This window comes from Odocoileus virginianus, chromosome 12 (assembly GCF_023699985.2).
Source record: "Odocoileus virginianus isolate 20LAN1187 ecotype Illinois chromosome 12, Ovbor_1.2, whole genome shotgun sequence".
In the NCBI taxonomy this organism is placed as follows: domain Eukaryota; kingdom Metazoa; phylum Chordata; class Mammalia; order Artiodactyla; family Cervidae; genus Odocoileus; species Odocoileus virginianus.
Genome location: NC_069685.1, coordinates 37,330,252 through 37,345,368, shown reverse-complemented (window position 1 = coordinate 37,345,368; position 15,117 = coordinate 37,330,252). Strand labels below are relative to the sequence as shown.

General features: G+C 47.2%; 1 protein-coding gene across 7 annotated transcripts in view; it reads left to right on the top strand.

Annotated features, from left to right (window-relative positions):
• The window catches only part of FNIP2 (folliculin interacting protein 2), a 124,074-nt gene that overhangs the window by 81,393 nt on the left and 27,564 nt on the right, over positions 1-15,117 (top strand). For all 7 annotated transcript variants that reach the window (XM_070474922.1, XM_070474925.1, XM_070474920.1 and 4 more), the window contains 5 exons: positions 1,210-1,339; positions 8,510-8,711; positions 8,981-9,069; positions 11,667-11,813; positions 11,927-12,096. In XM_070474922.1, the coding sequence (XP_070331023.1) occupies positions 1,210-1,339; positions 8,510-8,711; positions 8,981-9,069; positions 11,667-11,813; positions 11,927-12,096 (738 nt within the window). The remainder of the gene's footprint in view (positions 1-1,209; positions 1,340-8,509; positions 8,712-8,980; positions 9,070-11,666; positions 11,814-11,926; positions 12,097-15,117) is intronic.

Sequence of the window (15,117 nt, the reverse complement as noted above, 5' to 3'; positions counted from 1 at the left end):
GCCAGGCAACCCTTGCAGGATTTCAGAACTCACGCTGGGGACTCAGCCTATTTCCATCTGCCTGTAAAAGTAGAAATAAGAACATGATAGCTCGTGTGGAGAAGCTGCCTTCCAGCGGTGTCCATGAGCATGGTATACTGTGCTTAGTGAAGTCAGTACCTGTGTCTGAAAATGTCGACTGGCTGCCTGTCACATTCCATTCCCTTCTCTACCTGACCCAGTAACTTGGGGAGGTAAAAGGAGAAAAAGTCTGCCTCCTCCAGCATTCCAAACCCACAGAGCTCCGCCCAGCAGCCGAGATTTGAGAGGAGCCCTTTTGCCTGCCCTGAGGGGGACCAGTCAGGTTGTATGAAGCTCCTACTTCGGGAGGCACTGATATTACATAACAGGAAGAAGCAGAGTGGCTCAAGGCAGATAAGTAGTGCAAGTGGAAAAAACATTTAGGACTAGTTTTTCCACTTTCACAAGATTTCCCAGGTGGTGCTAGTGGTAAAGAATCCACCTGGCCAATGCAGGAGATGCAAAGACCAGGGTTCAAGCCCTGGATTGGAAAGATCCCCTGGAGGAGGAAATGGCAACCCACTCCAGTATTCTTGCTTAGAACATTCCATGGGCAGAGGAGTCTAATGGACCCCAGTTCATGAGGTTATGAAGAGTTGGACACCACTGAGCACATGGCACATGCACATAATCCTCTTTCACAGCGAGGGAGTGGCAGTGTGCCGGGGGCTGGGGGCAGATGCTACGTATTTGGGGCTGGGGGTGCAGGAGAGGCGATGCTGTGTGGAGGAACTACCTTTCTGCCTGGCTTTCACCTCTGAATATCGAGTGAAGAAGTGGTCAAGAGAGGTAATGTGTGTGAGTGAACGCTGTGTCGGGCACTGGTTACCCGGCAGCAACAGCAATAGTTCTGTGGAACACTGTATCAGAAATCTGCAGTTAGCACTCTTGAGTGGATGAGTAATACTTGTTTGCGTTTGTAAGTGAGGTCTGGTCATGGATGCAAGACTCTGTCTGTGATCCCTGTTCCTTTTGACTTATTTCCCCTTTTATGGGATATTTTCTCGCAGTACAGAGGGGAGGCTGGTCTCCCCCTGCTGGGTGTGGCCTGTAGAACCTGAACAGTTAGGTTCCTGGGCTTGTGCTTTTTGTGTAGGTTCACGCAGGCTCCTTGAGTTCAGCTCTCACTTTCCAATCTTCTTCTTGCAGCCTCCCTGAGCAGCCTTCTGATCACACCATTCCCGTCTCCAAGCTCCTCCACCTCCTCGTCCAGCAGCTACCAGCGCCGCTGGCTTCGGAGCCAGACCACAAGCTTGGAAAACGGCATCATCCCCAGGAGGTGAGCTGGGTTCCCCTTGCTGTGAGGGGCACCCAGGTGGGCCCCAGGTGGGCGGCCGGGGGTGCCCATAGACACTGTGTTCACCTGCTGTCCCTGGGAAAGGGTGGAAGCTTTCCACTCAGCTTCAGCTCAGCCTGGAAGTTTACAAGTGGAGGGTCTAGGAAGGACACTGGGAATATCCAGGTAGATCTGTGTTGATTTAAAGTGAGTACATGCTCTGTTTGTACTGGCTCCCCTCAGGGGGTAGCTTGTGTAAGTGAGAAGGCTGGAATAAATCTTGGCTTATGGTGACACAGTATGGTCTTTGAAAATATATGAACCCAAGAATGGTGACATACTCTTTTTTTTTTTTTGGTAAAACTTAAATTCTTAAACAGTCATGAGTTTGATTATGAATAGAGATGGTTCCAAGATATCCTTTGCCTTTATTTCAGTTGGTTTCAGATCTAAAGTTTAAATTGCAAAATGTACATTTTTGACTTATGATGATATTACATCAATAGCTTCCAATCTCTTCTTCATACAACCCACAACTTAAAAGGAAATGAAGATGGTTGTCCCTATAAAAGCCAGACGACAGTCAGTTGATTTAGTAAGTTGAATTGTGAGTAGCATGTATAGGGTCTGTGAGGGAGTGAAGAGTCAGCTGCACAACTGCATTTCAGAAGTTCATGAAGACGAACAGGTAAATAATGGTATGAAGAAGATAAATGCTTAGAGAGGGTAGAGTGTTTGGAGCTCGGGAGAGAGAGGCAGCCTTCTGGAGGTCTTGGGGCTTGGGGAACCTTCATGGAATTGGTCCTGAAAGAACAGGCTGAGATATGGGGGGCTGAGATATGTAGAGGGCATCAGGCTGCCGGCACCCTCTTCTCCCAAGATTAACATCACATGTTAATATTTCTTTTTAAAAGATTAAGCTCCAGGCATTTCGAGAACAACCTATTAAACGAGTGTAAGGCTTTTCCATTAAAAGTATTTTACTTTTAGGACTTCCCTGGTGGTTCAGTGGTTAAGACTGCTCACTCCCAATGCAAGGGACCTGGGTTCAATCCCTGGTCAGGGAACTATATCCCACATGCCACAACTAAATCTCAGCACAGCCAAATAAATAAATGTAAATAAATATATTAAAAATATTTTACTTTCAAAATATAAATAGGAGTAATAGTAATCCATAACTATTAACATAAACTTATAAATTGCAAAAAAAATGTTTTGGTGCAGTAATTTTATATAACCAGTAGTAATACTTCATAAGATATCTTGACTCATAAGATTTTTTCTGGCTCACTTTTCTGCAGATTCATTTGTTTAGGTCATCATAATTTATATTTCAGTTGGCATAATTGAAAGCAGTGTTAGCTGCTCCTTTCAATTGCAAGATGTTAGATAATTTTTGATAATTTTTTTATTTTGGGAAAGCTCATTTTGTTTATTGTAACAGTTACTGGAGCTGTATAGATGATAACAACATTGAGATAAATTTTTAATAAACTTTAAAAAAATACATCTAAATAAGATAATTCTTATGGAGAAGTTTTGCTAAAGATTTTATTCTTCACACATACCCATTTTGTATGTCTGAATTCAATTTTAAATGTAAGTTTATACAAGATTATTTTAATGTTTCCTCTGCCAATTCCTGCAACTTATAGAGGTCTTACAAGAAATTAGAAGTGTCTTTGTGGGTTGCGTGTAATTCAGAATGCGTGTTTATGCATTCTATACTATGTTGTCAATTATATGGAAAATTAATTTTAAAATGGGCTTCCTTATTAATAATTTCATCATCTAAAGCTTCATCTAGAAAGTAATGGGTATTTTCTATTCAGTGCAACAGTCTCTACACTTGATTTCTATTTCTGTGCTTGTGAGTATTTGCTTGGCAATGTTGCTGCAGTTTTCAAAATGAGAGATTACAAACTCTTTGAAGAACTCTAGTAAGTCCCTGATGTATTAATACTTTACTGCATTGTCCACTGTAGGCCCTTCTTTGTGATAATTTACTGCCCTGGGGCTCAGGACAAAGAGCTGAGTATTTGTGCAGACTCCACAAGGGTGGGCTCTGATGATGGACAGACAAGCTGCCTCCACTGTGTCTGCCCAAGCCCTTTCCCCCTCCCACAGCCGTGACCTGCTGCCACCACCAGTCTGGGCCCAGGTCCCAGCCTTGCCGCCTTGGGGCCTCGTGGCACCTGGATTCTGGTCATGTGGGTGTGTGCTTGACTCCAGGCTGACTGCCCAGCGCCCAAGTTCCCCGGGTGCTCAGCTGCCTGGCATCTGTGTGCATGCTCGTGTGCGTGCGTCATCACCCCATCAGACTGCACTTAGAGAGCACAGGTTAAAGGTGACACAGTTAGGGGTCAAGGTCGCACCCACTGAATGCTACCTCGAGCTTCAGCCCTTCTGAGAGCAGCCCTGCGAGGGGGCACAGCCTGGGCTGGCCCTGGGCTTGTCCTGTCTGACACCCAGGACGGAAGAGCTGCAGGGACTCAACATCCATCACTGCCTGTGAAGATCCTTCAACTACAGGGGTATCGCCCATCTCCCTTATGGCAGCACCCTTGTGGGAGTGGGGATTAGTCTCTGACGCTGGACCAGAGAACAGTGGGTCCTAGAAATGTGATTACTTCTGCTTTGAGGGAAAAGTCACAGCAAAGACTTCATTCCAGAGAGAGTTCAGGGTGGCCAGGGAGGATCTTCACGTCCATAGGGTTGGTTGCTCGTGGACACCCGTACCTTGGGTCCCTGCCATCCCACATGGGGAGCTTTGGTGACTGGAGACAGGGCAGGGAGAATCAGCAGGCAGTTTATCAGCTGATGCAGAGGTGCTGCCAGAGCGGTGGGGGAGAGAGGCTGCAGAGATTTCCCCCCTTAGTGGGGCTGTTGAAACCCTGAAGAAGCAGCTATTATAATGTCCCAGAAAGGCTGTTTCCTTGAATTATAAAACAAGTAACCAGAGTTGCTGATGAGTTGTTCTTTGACCTACAGAAATGGTGATTTCGTATGTTCCAGTGTAATCCAAAGATTCAGTATGAGTTCAGAGTGACATAATCGTTTACACTAAGCAGTCCTGAGATCAGCTATGGGTCACTGAGATGTACTTAAATAGTAGAGTTTTGGCTTTATTTAGGATCTTGAAGTATTCATAACGTATGTAAATGCTGTTCATAAGTGTCAGCAAAGTTCTATTTGGTTTTTTTTATAAGAAGAAAAATTCAGTGTGTAGCTTAGCCTTCCCTTGACTTGAAGGCCTGTCAGCTGTGTGACTGCTCCCAGCCACTCCTCTCAGTGCTCCAGCTGGGTGACCCCAGCAGACGGATCAGACGTGGGCCCAGAGCCCCGGGTATTCCCAGTGTCTGAGCAGTGAGCCAGGGCCAGCAGACAGAAGCCCTGGGCTCTGACTGCAGCGTGGTCATTGAAAACCTTTCTGTTCTGAAGCACGTCAGTCACTCTGCCTCAGTTTCCATGTTTGCAAAATGGACTGTCTATCTCACCTAGTGCCCTGACGGTAAAGCTATGGTAAAGTATTTGTGTGCATAGTTAAATGTTGAAAAACACTTTGAAGCATGCTATCATGTCGATTGATCTTAAAAGCACATTTACAGTATTCAGTTCAGTTCAGTCACTCAGTCATATCCGACTCTTTGCGACTCCATGAATCGCAACTCCCTGTCCATCACTAACTCCCGGAGTTTACCCAAACTCATGTCCATTGAGTCGGTGATGCAATCCAGCCATCTCATCCTCTGTCGTCCCCTTCTCCTCCTGCCCCCAATCCCTCCCAGCATCAGGGTCTTTTCCAATGAGTCAACTCTTCGAATGAGGTGGCCAAAGTATTGGAGTTTCAGCTTCGGTATCAGTCCTTCCAGTGAACACTCAGGACTGATCTTCTTTAGGATGGACTGGTTGGATCTCCTTGCAGTCCAAGGGACTCTCAAGAGTCTTCTCCAACACCACAGTTCAAAAGCATCAATTCTTCAGCGCTCAGCTTTCTTCACTGTCCAACTCTCACGTCCATACATGACCACTGGAAAAACCATAGCCTTGACCAGACGGATCTTTGTTGGCAAAGTAATGTCTCTGCTTTTTAATATGCTATCTAGGTTGGTCATAACTTTCCTTCCAAGGAGTAAGTGTCTTTTAATTTCATGGCTGCAGTCACCATCTGCAGTGATTTTGGAGCCCAAAAAAATAAAGTCTGACACTGCTTCCACTGTTTCCCCATCTATTTCCCATGAAGGGATGGGACCAGATGCCATGATCTTAGTTTTCTGAATGTTGAACTTTAAGCCAACTTTTTCACTCTCCTCTCTCACTTTCATCAAGAGGCTTTTGAGTTCCTCTTCACTCTCTGCCATAAGGGTGGTGTCATCTGCATATCTGACGTTATTGATATTTCTGCCGGCAATCTTGATTCCAGCTTGTGCTTCTTCCAGCCCAGTGTTTCTCATGATGTACTCTGCATTTAAGTTAAATAAGCAGAGTGACAATATACAGCCTTGACGTACTCCTTTTCCAATATGGAACCAGTCTGTTGTTCCATGTCCAGTTCTAACTGTTGCTTCTTGACATGCATACAGATTTCTCAAGAGGCAGGTCAGGTGGTCTGGTATTCCCATCTCTTGAAGCATTTTCTGTAGTTTATTGTGATCCACACAGAATTTACAGTATTACTCAGCCACAAAAAGGAAGAAAATGTGAGTCAGTTGTAGTGAGGTGGATGAACCAAGAGCCTGTTATACAGAGTGAAGCAAGTCAGAAAGAGAAAAACAAATATCATAAATATCATATATTAACACATATATATGGAATATAGAAAAATAGTACTGATGAACCTATTTACAGGGAAGAAATGGAGATGCAGACGTAGAGAACAGACTTGGGAGCATAGCAGGGAAAGGAGTGGGTAGGACAAATTGAGAAGGTAGCATGTGTAAAATAGCTAGGGGAAAGCTGCTGTATAGCGTAACACAGGCAGCTTGGCCTTGCACTCTGGGATTACCTAAAGGGCTGGGACGAGGAAGGGAGGGAGTCTGAAGAGGGAGGGGATATTTATATAATTATGACTGATTCGAGTCATCATATGGCAAAAACCAACACAACATTGTAAAGCAATTTTCCTCCAATTAAAAAAAAATGAACCCAGGCTTTAAAAAAGTATATTTATAAATACCACATGGCCTGATTTATTCCAGTTTGCATGGCCAATCCAAGACTACTACAGACTGAACAAAACTCAGCTGCTTTAGAGTTCAGGGGAGCAAGTGAGAGCCAACACGCTGTTAGAGCTGCTGGTGATTCTCAGAAATTCAGCAGGTGGCACCGTCTGCTGTGCTGACGAGTTGGTTACTGTTTTCAGGGTGGAGCTGGAGCTGACTCAGACATCTGAAGAGGGCTTGATGATCACTGCAGTTTGTTTATTAGAGACCACATTGACCAAGACATGCAGACCGCTGTCGGCATTTTGACTTTTGCAAAAAGGAGGGAAGTAGGAGATGACAAAGAAGAAAGGGTTGCAAGAAAGGATTGGTGTAACATAAGCTCAGAATTTCCTCTACAGAATACAAATAAACTGGTGCAGAGAATCAAAGTTATAGGACAGGTACTGTGGAAAAGAGGAGGGAGCATTGTATGAAATTAAGTAAAATCGTAAGAGCGCCTCAACAGTTTCTTTCTGTCACGCAAATAATTAGGATCTAGGGGTTTCTCAGAGAAAGCGGTTGCTGGTTTATTTTAATGCCTAGCATTTACAAGAGCACTGGGAGACCATGTCCTTCCCCTGGCGTGTCTTGAGTGAAGTCTTTTACAGATTTATCAGCCACACCAATGACATGGTCCTCTGAGATTCAAACACGATGCCTGTCTCCTTTCCTTTAAAAATGAGATAGCTTTCCTGACCATAAAACTTCTGATGTGTGTATGTGTTTAAAATGTAGGTATGTTCGAAATCTACTGTGCGTAGAGCACTAAAGAACAAGTTAAAGACCAGGAATGAGGCTGGTTGCCTTGAGTTTTGCCAGCAGACGTGACCGTCGGGGTGTAGTTTGTAGTACAGGACATGGAGGAGACATCGTCCTCCTGTGCTTAGCAACAGACACAGCTGAACACTAGGGTCAATAAGAAAGATTTACTGCAAACCTACCTTGTGCCAGGCTAGGCGCTTTCATTTGCAGTGTGATGTCACTTGCTTCGGGACTTCCTAAAGGTGGCGCTAGTGGTAAAGAACCCGCCTGCCAGTGCAGGAGACAGATAGATGTGGGTTCTATCCCTGGGTCGGGAAGATCCCCTGGAGCAGGGCATGGCTACCCACTCCAGTATTCTCACCTGGAGAATCCCATGGACAGAGGAGCCTGGCTGGCTACAGGCCATAGAGTCGCAGAGAGTTGGACATAACTGAAGCGACTTAGCATGAATGCACATCCTTTGCTTTGGTGTCTTTATAGAAAAAAACAAAATAATTTATAAAATCTTTCACTCTTGCTGTTAGCCCTACATGGTCATATGCTGGTTTTTTCAGAATAAAGGAGAGACCTGGATTGGCTGTATTTGTGAGGTTCACCCCTTACAACAAATTGAATACATATTCAGTTTGTTGGCTTCTCTCATCCTAGAAGCAGAGTCTTTGCACAGAACGTTAAGTTGGTCCAGGTGCTGACTATAGTAGAAGAGAGGGGGATCTTTCTTCTTGGGGGGTTTCCCGGAGAGTGTTCAAGGTTGCATGACTTAGTCTCAGCATTTATAGGAGTAACTTCATCTAATAGTTTTAGTAACCTTGGGAAAGCAAGCCCTGGCTACTAGTAAATGTTCAAATGCGATGTCCTGGTCACACAATGGACTGCAGAGGGCCTTCCCTTTCAGAGATTCTTATCTACTGGTATCTACTAGCCAAAACTGAGGGCCTGTGTTTTGAGCCAACATATGTTTCACACCCCTTCCCAAATATCACCAGTCTGATGTAACACAGTCTAAGGGAAAAGGACTAAGAATCTAATAAGAGGGCACTTAAAATTATTTTCAGTTCTCACTGAAGTTTCTTTTCATGTTATGATAACACTGAGTATCAAGTGGAGGTTTTCATTTCCACAACAGAATCTGACGGAGGAGGAGCTTAGCAGGGGATGTGGTCCACTGATGCAGGGCAGCTCCTCAAACCCCTTCTCCTTCCAGGTCAATGGATGAGACGTTCAGCTTAGCTGAAGAAACCTGCAGTTCCAACCCGGCCATAGTCCGGAGGAAGAAGATTGCCATAAGCATCATCTTTTCACTGTGCGAGAAGGAAGAGGCACAGAGGAATTTCCAGGACTTCTTTTTTTCTCACTTCCCCCTGTTTGAATCTCACATGAACAGGCTGAAGAGTGCCATTGAAAAGGTACTGAAAGTGCAGTGCATGGCCCCATGGGGCTGTAAGGGCGGCGGGCTCTGTCCTGGATCACTTTCCCGGGGCGCGGGGATTGGCAGCAGCAGTGGTAGACGGATCCGTAGGCACACTCGTGTCAGTCAGCAGGTGCTCATCGCTCTGGGAAAGGGAATTACTGCCTCCCATGTGGGCTGTAACCTTGTCTCATGAGTAAAGCCTGGTAGATGATTGTGAAGGAATGTCGTCTCAGCATAAGGTGACTTCTTTTCTCTCCACCGAAGGCCATGATTTCCTGCAGGAAGATAGCAGAGTCGAGTCTCCGTGTCCAGTTCTATGTCAGCCGTCTGATGGAAGCTCTGGGGGAGTTCAGGTAAGTTGGCAACAACCCAGTAAGGGATATTGTGGAGCAGCAACCTTGAACCTCCACATGTGTGGAGACCATGACTCGGAATCAGAGTTGGGGGCAGATTCCGAGTTGAGGGCTGGTTATTTATAACATAATAACTATTGGTTATTTTAGCAGCTCCTTCCTTAGAAGCTAAGGCCCAAAGGAGCAAAAAGTTTAAGTCACCAGCACTAAGTAATCCTCATGACTGCCTGAGGGACAGTCTTTAATCTGATTGTTTCTACCAGAATGAATGGGGAAAACTGATGTTCATATGTCTCGTGTCATCTCACAAAAGCTCTCAGAGTAAGCACTCTTAGCCCACTTTATAGATGCAGAAACTTGAAGTCCAGATGTTCGTCCAGAGCACAAGTGGGGAGAGTGTGTGGGTCAGGGACATTACACTCTGGTTTGTCAGGACCATCCTGTGCACACCTGGCGTCCTCCCCGTGAGGGTCCTCCTTGGGACATGAGTCACATGATCACCCTAGTGTATCTTTGCTGTGAGTTCCTAACTGACGACCTTTGTATCCTGGAGACCAGTTTTCTAGAGGTTTTGCCCCTTGTGTCAGGCAGAAATGTGGTCTGCTCTGGGGGCAGGTGGGATTCACGGTCACCAGGCTGAGCAGGGTTGTTACAGCACTCCTCAGGGCTGGCTTCTTGGGTGGGGAGTGGAAGCCCCCATCTGAAGCAGTCACGGGCTAATGAATGAATCCAACTGTTCCTTTCTAGCTGCAGGACAAAAATGTTTACAATTCTTAGAACGTTAGAAGGTTTTTGTGATGAAGGTAAAGGCTGGTGAACTCAGATGCTGCTTGAAGCAAAGTCTCCAGTCTTTGCTGAGCCCTGAATTATGTGTAAAGTACTCATATAACACATGACTCATTATCTGGCATTGTTCAGACCAAGTCAGATATTTGAGGAATATGTATAGCTGTGTGTTTTGGTGGCAATGTGGTGACTAGTGAACCTCCTGCAGTGTAGGCGCCCTGGGGCTGCTGTGACAGACTCCAGGGTGGCTTGTACTGGAGCATCTGCACACTTGTGTAACGAAAGGTCCAGATCTGAAAGTGCAGGATCAGAGGCCTCACTGTGGGTGGATGGGTCTTGTTCTTACTTTAGCAAACTGCTGCTCAGAAACGATGACAGTATGGTGTGTTAGTGCTTGCAGGCCTTGGTTTCAGTAGGTGAACCCCAGGTCCGTGTGGCTGTAACTTGTCCCTCCTGTCTGCTCAGAAATGTTCTGCTTTGGGCCAAGGCAGGATCCTTTGTGTCCTAGCTCCTTGGATGCACATGGCCCCAAACTGAGGTCAGAATATGCCTTGTGTATATTCACTGGGGAGAGGGGATGTGTCCTAGACTCAGAGGCAGAGAGGTGATCTGCTCTGGGGTGCAGGTGGGATTCATGATCAACAGGCTAAGCAGGGCTGTTGCAGTGCTTCTTAAAGCCGGTTTCTCGATGGGGAATGGAAACCTAGGCTAAGTCGGTGTGCTCCTTGGAAGGACCCCTGTGAGCCACATGGGCTGGAGCAGAGCCCCCAGCACCAGGCGTCCTCATCGGAGTGTGTTTCTGCTGTAAGGAACATAGCTCCTCTACACCTCGGTTTCTTAATCTGTAAAGTGATATGACTAGACTCATCAGTTTCCTAACAGCTTACTGTCCTAAGAATTTGATTCTGTTAGTCCATGTAAGAATCTAGTAAATAATATAGTGAAGAAGAGACATTTTTGTAGCTTTTTCATCTGATGAATAGAGTGCTCTGGTTCAGAGAAGGAAAGTACTGACGAGAAATTGAGAGATTTGCATTGCCTATGGTCACGTTTTCAGTCTAGCATGTTTGATCTCTCTTCCTTTTTTCTCCTGTAAAAATTGCCCTGGATTCTGACCCAAGGCATCATAAAGGATATTTTACATCTGTGTTTAGTATACGTTTCCTGTAAAGGGGTCTCTGCTGTGGCTGCTCAGTTTTGCTGTTGTGTAAAAACAGCACAGGAAAATAATAGGGAAATGATGAGCATGGCCGTGTGTCAGTAAAGCTTTATTTATAATGAAGGTCAGATTTGACCTGTACATTATATCCTAGTTTACCAACCCCTGTTTCATATTATTTTATTTTTAGTTTTCTTTTTAAAACAGTTTATAATTGGAGTATAATTCCTTACAAAGTTGTGTTAGTTTCCGCTGTATGACAGCGTGATTCAGCCATTAGCATGCATAGATGTCCCCTCCTTCCTGGCCTTCCTCCCACGCCCCCCGTCCCACCTCCCAGGCCATCACAGAGCACCGAGCTGAGCCCCCTGTGCGACACAGCAGATTCCCGCTAGCTGTCTGTCTTACACACGGCATGTGTGTGTGTCAGCGCTGCTTGCCCAGTCCATCCCGTCTCCTGCCCACGCTGCCCACAGGGCAGCTCTCTTTGTGTCTCTCTTCCTGCCCTGCAGCCAACCCCTGTGTTATATTCTGCTTCGAATGCCCTAGGGGCTGCATAGACCCAGGTGACTGTTTTCTTCTGGGTTCCTTTATGCGAGGGTCGTCCACCACGACCCCTGTGACAGCTCCGTGCTCCCCTTCTCTTCTGTAGAGGGACGATCTGGAGCCTGTACTCCGTGCCCAGGATCGCCGAGCCCGTGTGGCTGGCCATGATGTCCAGCACCTTGGAGAGGACCCAGCTGTGCCAGCGCTTCCTCAGGGAGTTCACGCTCCTGATAGAGCAGATCAACAAGAACCAGTAAGGGCAGCCCCCGGGGCCTTGCACGGCAGTTCCTCGCCGTGTACGTGCTGTGGGTGACTGCCTCTTCCTGCGTTGACTCACTTGGCTACGTTTTCTCCCATTTCTCCAAGGTTTTTTGCTGCCCTGCTGACTGCAGTCCTAACCTACCACCTGGCCTGGGTACCCACCGTCATGCCCGTCGACCACCCACCCATCAAAGCCTTCTCCGAGAAACGCACCTCTCAGCTGGTCAACATGCTGGCCAAGACACACCCGTACAATCCTCTCTGGGCGCAGCTGGGTCAGTACCTGATGTGACCATTCAGAGGCCGTGTGGGGTAGAACTGCAGAAACAGCAGCGTTTTCGGTTGATATTACCATCCAACCGAGCGATTCCTGGGTGTCACTGGGCCAGCAGGGAACGGGAGACTGACCCACAGATTCTACCTGCAAAGCAGCACCCTTGCCCCCCCAGAGCCTCCTTCTGGTCTTTAAAGCCGTGCTGGCCCACTGGGTCCTCCCACATGGCAGCCACGGCTCCTCCTCCAGTGGGCTTCATGTTGGCACCACTGACATTTGGACCATCACATTTTTTGTTGGTTGTGGGGAGTGGGGCTGTCCGTGCCTGGTCAGATTTTTTGGGGGTAATATTTATTTATTTGGCTGCACCAGGTCTTAGTTGTAGCATGTGAAATCTAGTTTCCTAACCAGAGATGGAACCCAGGCCCCCTGCATTGGGAGCACAGAGTTTTAGCCACTGGACCACCAGGGAAGTCCCTGGTTGGATGTTTAGCAGCATCACTGGCCTCTGTTCACTAGCTGCCAGTGAAAACCCCTATTCCAAAGTTGTGATGATGAAAAATGTCACCAGACATTGCTGAGTGTCCCATAGAGGGCAGGATACCCCCTGGTTGAGGACCACCACTGCCCTAGAGAGGGTGGACTGGATAGAAGGAAAGTCAGAGAAAAAAGCAAGTAAGCACACACTGTGATTCCACTACCTTGTAAGTTTGAGCTGAGGGCAGAGACCTTGTCTTTCTGTCCACCGCCCCTTGGGCTACTTCCCCCGAGCTTCGCGCTCAGGCCTGGTGCAGGGACCTGGCATGCTATTTGGCAGCTGGTGGAGCATGGGCTTGTGAGACCAGGGCTCAGGGTGGGAGAGGTGGGTGCCAGAGCCTCTCACCAGCAGAGCCTGCAGTGACCAGTCAGACTTGCATACCTGCTCTGTCCCAGGACTCCGTCTGTCGGCTGGACCCAGGGTTGGGATGACAGGCAGCTCACTCTTGGGATGCCCGTTGCCTGTGGAGGAGGCAGGTTGTATTGAGAACGTCCTGAGCACTCATTTGGTGGGGTGGGCAGAGGCCAGCCCAGAGAGAGAGAGTGCAGTGTGGAGGGTGAGGGTCAGGGCCAGATGGCCGGACTAAAACCCTGCCTCCTGGGCAAGTGGCCTAACCTCCGTGCCTCTGCTTCTCCATCTGTGCTGTGGGAAATGATGACTCACGGCTGCTGTGGGAACTCCACTGCTTATCTGTAAGTAGCCTTATTGTCCATTCTGCTGCTGCAGCTGTTAATATGGCAGGGACCCCGGAAGAGAGAGTGAGTAGAGGGGGCTTTCAAGGAAGACACACTTGTTGGTCAGTCGCTAAGTCATGTCTGACTCATTGTGACCCCATAGACCGCACACCAGGCTTGCCTTGTCCTTCACTATCTCCTGGAGTTTGCTCAGATTCGCATCAGTTGAATCGGTGATGCCATCCAACCATCTCATCCTCTGTCGTCCCCTTCTCTCACCCTCAGTCTTTCTCAGCATCAGGATCTTTTCCAGTGAGTTGGCAGTTTGCATCAGATGGCCAAAGTATTGGAGCTTCAGCTTCAGCATCAGTCCTTCCAATGAATAGTCAGGGTTGATTTCCTTTAGGATTGACTGCTTTGATCTTGCAGTCCAAGGGACTCTCAAGAGTCTTCTTTAGCACCACAGTTCAAAAGCATCAATTCTTCGGTGCACAGTTAGAAGGGCAGCATTTTCCAGGAAAGAATTGCAGACTGGGGACAGGCACAGCAGCCTTGGGAAAGATCATATTCTAGTAGTAATGAAATGAAAGCTGTCACTGTGAGCCACACTCTATTTCAGGTGCTTTCTGCACATACTAATTAATTAGATTCTCATTCTCAACCTGTTGCTGCATCCTCACTATATTACAAATGAAAAAGTTGTCTTTGCCTGCACCCTGGGTCACGAAGTGTGTGAGGAGGAGGGTGCGTTTCCCATGTTAGGGGGATCCTAGGTGCAGATGAGTTAACTGAAGGATTTACAGGTGTCCTGAATGGATTTACTATAGCCCATCAGCACAGAGGAAGGAGCGGGAGCCTAGCTCCTTCTGGGTCGTTGGGTTCTTCCCAGGGAGGACCAGGCACTGCTGTTCTGGTTATGGACAACAGGCTTGAAGAAAAGTAGTTATTCAGCGGTGACAGAAGGGGGCCAGATGTTTAGAAAACATGGTGTTTCTTGGCGCCCAGTCACCCACTGTAAAGGAGCATGAATTGAGCGGTGTGCATTTAACTAGCTAAATATATTTCTACATAGCTGTGCTTTCCATGTGAAGCTTAATTGAGATCAGTTCCCTGTGTTCGGTATAACAAGGCAGAGTCCCTTCCTCTGGGCCCACAGTCCTCTTTCAAAGGAGAGCATATGTTCTCAGAAGTACCCCCCCAGCACCCCAACCATCCAGCAGGGCCTGCAGTGGACAGACTGAGGACGGGGTGCAGCCTGGGGTATAGTCACAGGGGAGAGCTTTGTGAAGCCAAGGGTAAGTGATGGCTGGGTTTCCAGTATTACAGAACCTTGAGGACTGCACTGTTTTGGCAGGGAGACACTTATTTCCAGTGATTGTTATTTTTATTAAACATTCACCAAGTCACAGCAAACAGGAAAATATAAATGGCCAGGAATATGCCTGGTGCTAATGTACTTGTATTCACGGTTCTTCCATCACAGAGAAGGTCTGTCTTGAATGATTTCAAGGCCCATTTGAGAGTTTGCCAGGATGGGCCCTACTGCCACCTCGCTCCGCCTGCATCCCTGCTCATCTTCTTGATGAACACGGGCCGAGTTAACAGTAGTGTCGTGTGAATCCCTGACATGGCCGTGACACTCCACAGTCACGGCAGACGTGATCACGGGAAGTAGCAGTAGTATGCTCCTAGTCGAGAAAGTTTTCTCAAACAAAAATGCTTGTCCAGAGAGCAACTGCAGTTCTGAGTTATTTTCAATTCTTGCATGGTTTCTCAGTCAGTTGCAAGAGCTTCCGAGGTAAAGTTCTAC